This window comes from Morone saxatilis, unplaced genomic scaffold, assembly GCF_004916995.1.
Source record: "Morone saxatilis isolate NCDOM2014 unplaced genomic scaffold, NCSU_SB_2.0 Contig6, whole genome shotgun sequence".
Taxonomy (NCBI): Eukaryota; Metazoa; Chordata; class Actinopteri; family Moronidae; genus Morone; species Morone saxatilis.
The window spans coordinates 11340043-11343056 of NW_023340206.1; the positions used below are offsets into that span (position 1 = coordinate 11340043).

Sequence of the window (3014 nt, forward strand, 5' to 3'; positions counted from 1 at the left end):
CATTGCTACTCAATATACAACAAAGCAGTTATAGCTTTTGCTGTCGGAGCCTGGCAGATATAAAGATGTAAACTTTGAAAGATGATACTGGGTGTGGCAGGCAGTCAGAGAGTCGGATGGACTAATAAAAAAGCACATTAACGCAAACGAGGGAGAGAGTCTTCAGAGCTCTATCTCCTCTTTCCTGAGTTTAATAGTACCTGTGGGTCATCTGCCTGGTTTGAAATGTACTGGTTAAATGGTAGAATATAGTATAATATAACTGTATGCATGATGTAATCTAACTGGATCTATAAACTGAAGATCTGACTCATTAATCCTACTGGCTTGAAGACTATTGTTACTCCTATTTCTTTAAATACATAAATAGATATGACCACTGAGCTCATGTGTAATGTGTTGGGATGGGAAGATGCCAGAGGTTAATTGCTTTTTATTTTCATATAGGACTTTTGACAACATTTATTCATTAAATTCACCACACAAATGTTTAAAAAATGTCTAAAAATATATTTTAAATATACCAAACTGATTTTGCTGTAAAGTATTCAAACTTAACATACAAAAACTTAAAAATAATAAATAAAAATTGTGCAGGCGTGTCTGCGTGTGCAAATACACTTGTACTGACAGAGAACATGGTAGTAAGTGCTACAGCTGTAATGCAGTTTTTATTATACAAACACAGACGACTCTCTGTCTTCTCAGAGACAGATATCAGGAAGTATACATTGGTGTTGGAGTATAATCAAATAGTTAGAAAAGAGCAGTAAAACTACCTAACACAGATGATATCATGGCATTTTTCACTGAACTCTGATCATATTCCCCATATTCTTTGACCATCATTTTTGTCAGTTGTCAGTTAGCCTATTTGACATATTAGTTTTTATCTAGTTCGTCCTCAAGTGAACAAGTTAACCTTATTCACTTGACCTGACTATGTCCCTCTGTCCTTCCCTTTCTGTCCATCATGACCCCTTTGACGAGTGTCTTAGTAGGGGGTTTCCTGCCTCGTTGTCTCCGGGATCCTGGTTCTCAGGTAACCACCCACGAGGTGGTGGTAGCTGGGGAGGACGGACTGGTTCATCCCTTTCTCCTGTACACTCAGAGTCAGTAGGGTCTTCATTGACCCGATCTGAACTGCGCCTCCTGGATGCAGGAACTGGTCTCCAGCCTCTGAGGCTAGAACCTCCTAGACTTCTAGGGCCCCTCTCGTCCAAAACATCTACCCCAGGAGAGGTTGAGCGTGGGTGGGCGGAAGTGGCTGGCTGCTCTCCTGCACTTCCAGACTCCTTGATGGTGTTCAACCTCTTCATAGGCACTAGGGAGCGGGATGAGGAGTGCGGTGATGCACCAGAGAACTGGGGACCACTACCACCACCTAACATAACATTTGAGAAAAAGTTCCTTAAATTAATAAAAAAAAAAGACAAAAACAGCCAATAAAATCTGTACAAACTCACCATGACTTCGCCTTCTGAGGGCAAATGCAGTCTCCAGATCCCCTCCAGGTTGGAGGGAGTAGTATTTTTGAGACTTAGGGATGTTTTGTTCAGACTGGAAGAGGAGGAAGAGTGAAGGTCAGGTAGGCAGAGGTGAGGTTTAAAAAAAAAAAGGCAATGTATTTCTAATGTGTTCTAAAACAGAAACCCACCGGCTCGCGGAAACTTGAGGCACGGACGCTGCGTCTGATGCTTGCGTGGCGGCGAATCAGAATCTCTCTGGTTCGGCTGTCGTCGGGCAGATTGTATTTGTTGGTGTAAGCCATTGTCTGAACAACATTGAGATATATTTGGAGAAAGTGGAAGTGCACTGAATACAAACACTTTGACATATTAAGTTCATACTGCAGGTGGGATCACATCCCCTCTAAAAGGCATCTCAGCAGGTGTTGTACTTACCTTCTGTCTGATCTTGTACATGTTCTTTGACAGGATGTCGTGCATTTTCCTCACGTCAGCAGTCAGGAACTTCTTCTTCGGTCGAGATGTCTCCTTCCTCTCGTCACTGATAGGAGGTGAATGGACAGTGAAACAGAGAGAGATATTGCTGAAATGTAATGTTTTATTATTGCTATCGACATTATGATGGGTGGCAATTAAGGTTAGGATACCGGATTACATCTGATGGAGAAACAGCATCATCAGCTGGAACCAAATTAGATTAAGTTTCGTGCATTTAGCTGATGCACTTATGTAGTCTTGTGTAAAGACTTTGAGTGATACCTTGATTAGTACATCAATAATAAGCTGTTATAAGATAATAATAATAAGTCTAATTTTTGAGCAGGTGCTGAAGCTCTTTGGTTGCACTTTTTTTGTTTTTCCACTTTATAATAAGACATCAAGTCCTTTTCAAAGACCTTGACCTGACAAAGGACAAAACAGACCCTTCTGTAGAACTTACGGCAGAGAAACCATAGATGGCGCTGCGCTGAGGTCTCCCATAGGTGTGTCCAGTAACTCGATGGCATTCTGCAGCTCCAGTTTCTTATACAGAGACACAATACTGGACTCTGCCCTGTTGTCTCGGAGCAGGATACGCCTCAAAATACGGTCGTTAAACTTCTTAAACCTGAAGCAAAGACAAAGTAACACAGATCACTGGTAAATGAATGAATACATTTACCTTAATCGGCAAGAAGAGACACAAATCTTCTAAATCAATACACACATTTCTAAATCAATAAATTTTTTATTGGACTCCAAAAATAGACCCTACTTGTCTTTCCAGTAATAGTGGCTCCATTGTCCACACAAGTCCTCAATACCACAAACGACATGCTCCATCACCTGGAAGAAACACAAATGTAATTCACCAGCCACAGACAGAATAAAAACTAAGACTACGTAGAGGTGGGAAAGCAAAGCTGATACTTGCCCTGGTGTGAACCTCTACGTTGATGGTATGCAGGTCTTTGTTGGTCCTCCTAATGTTTATATATTCTACTATGGGACGGATGCTGATGCCCTGGAAAGATGGTAAATATTTGAAGATTTAAAAGGGTTCAG

At 41.1% G+C, this 3014-nt stretch overlaps 1 protein-coding gene across 1 annotated transcript in view; it reads right to left on the reverse strand.

Moving 5' to 3' along the window:
- Nucleotides 1–599: 599 nt before the first annotated feature.
- The window catches only part of LOC118339881 (sodium/hydrogen exchanger 2-like), an 8857-nt gene continuing 6442 nt past the window's right edge, over nucleotides 600–3014 (reverse strand). Inside the window, exons 7-13 of the mRNA XM_035677680.1 lie at nucleotides 2884–2973; nucleotides 2725–2795; nucleotides 2410–2577; nucleotides 1905–2010; nucleotides 1658–1774; nucleotides 1467–1560; nucleotides 600–1384 (exon numbers count right to left, since the gene is read on the reverse strand). Coding sequence (XP_035533573.1) covers nucleotides 972–1384; nucleotides 1467–1560; nucleotides 1658–1774; nucleotides 1905–2010; nucleotides 2410–2577; nucleotides 2725–2795; nucleotides 2884–2973 — 1059 coding nt within the window. The 3' untranslated portion in view covers nucleotides 600–971. The remainder of the gene's footprint in view (nucleotides 1385–1466; nucleotides 1561–1657; nucleotides 1775–1904; nucleotides 2011–2409; nucleotides 2578–2724; nucleotides 2796–2883; nucleotides 2974–3014) is intronic.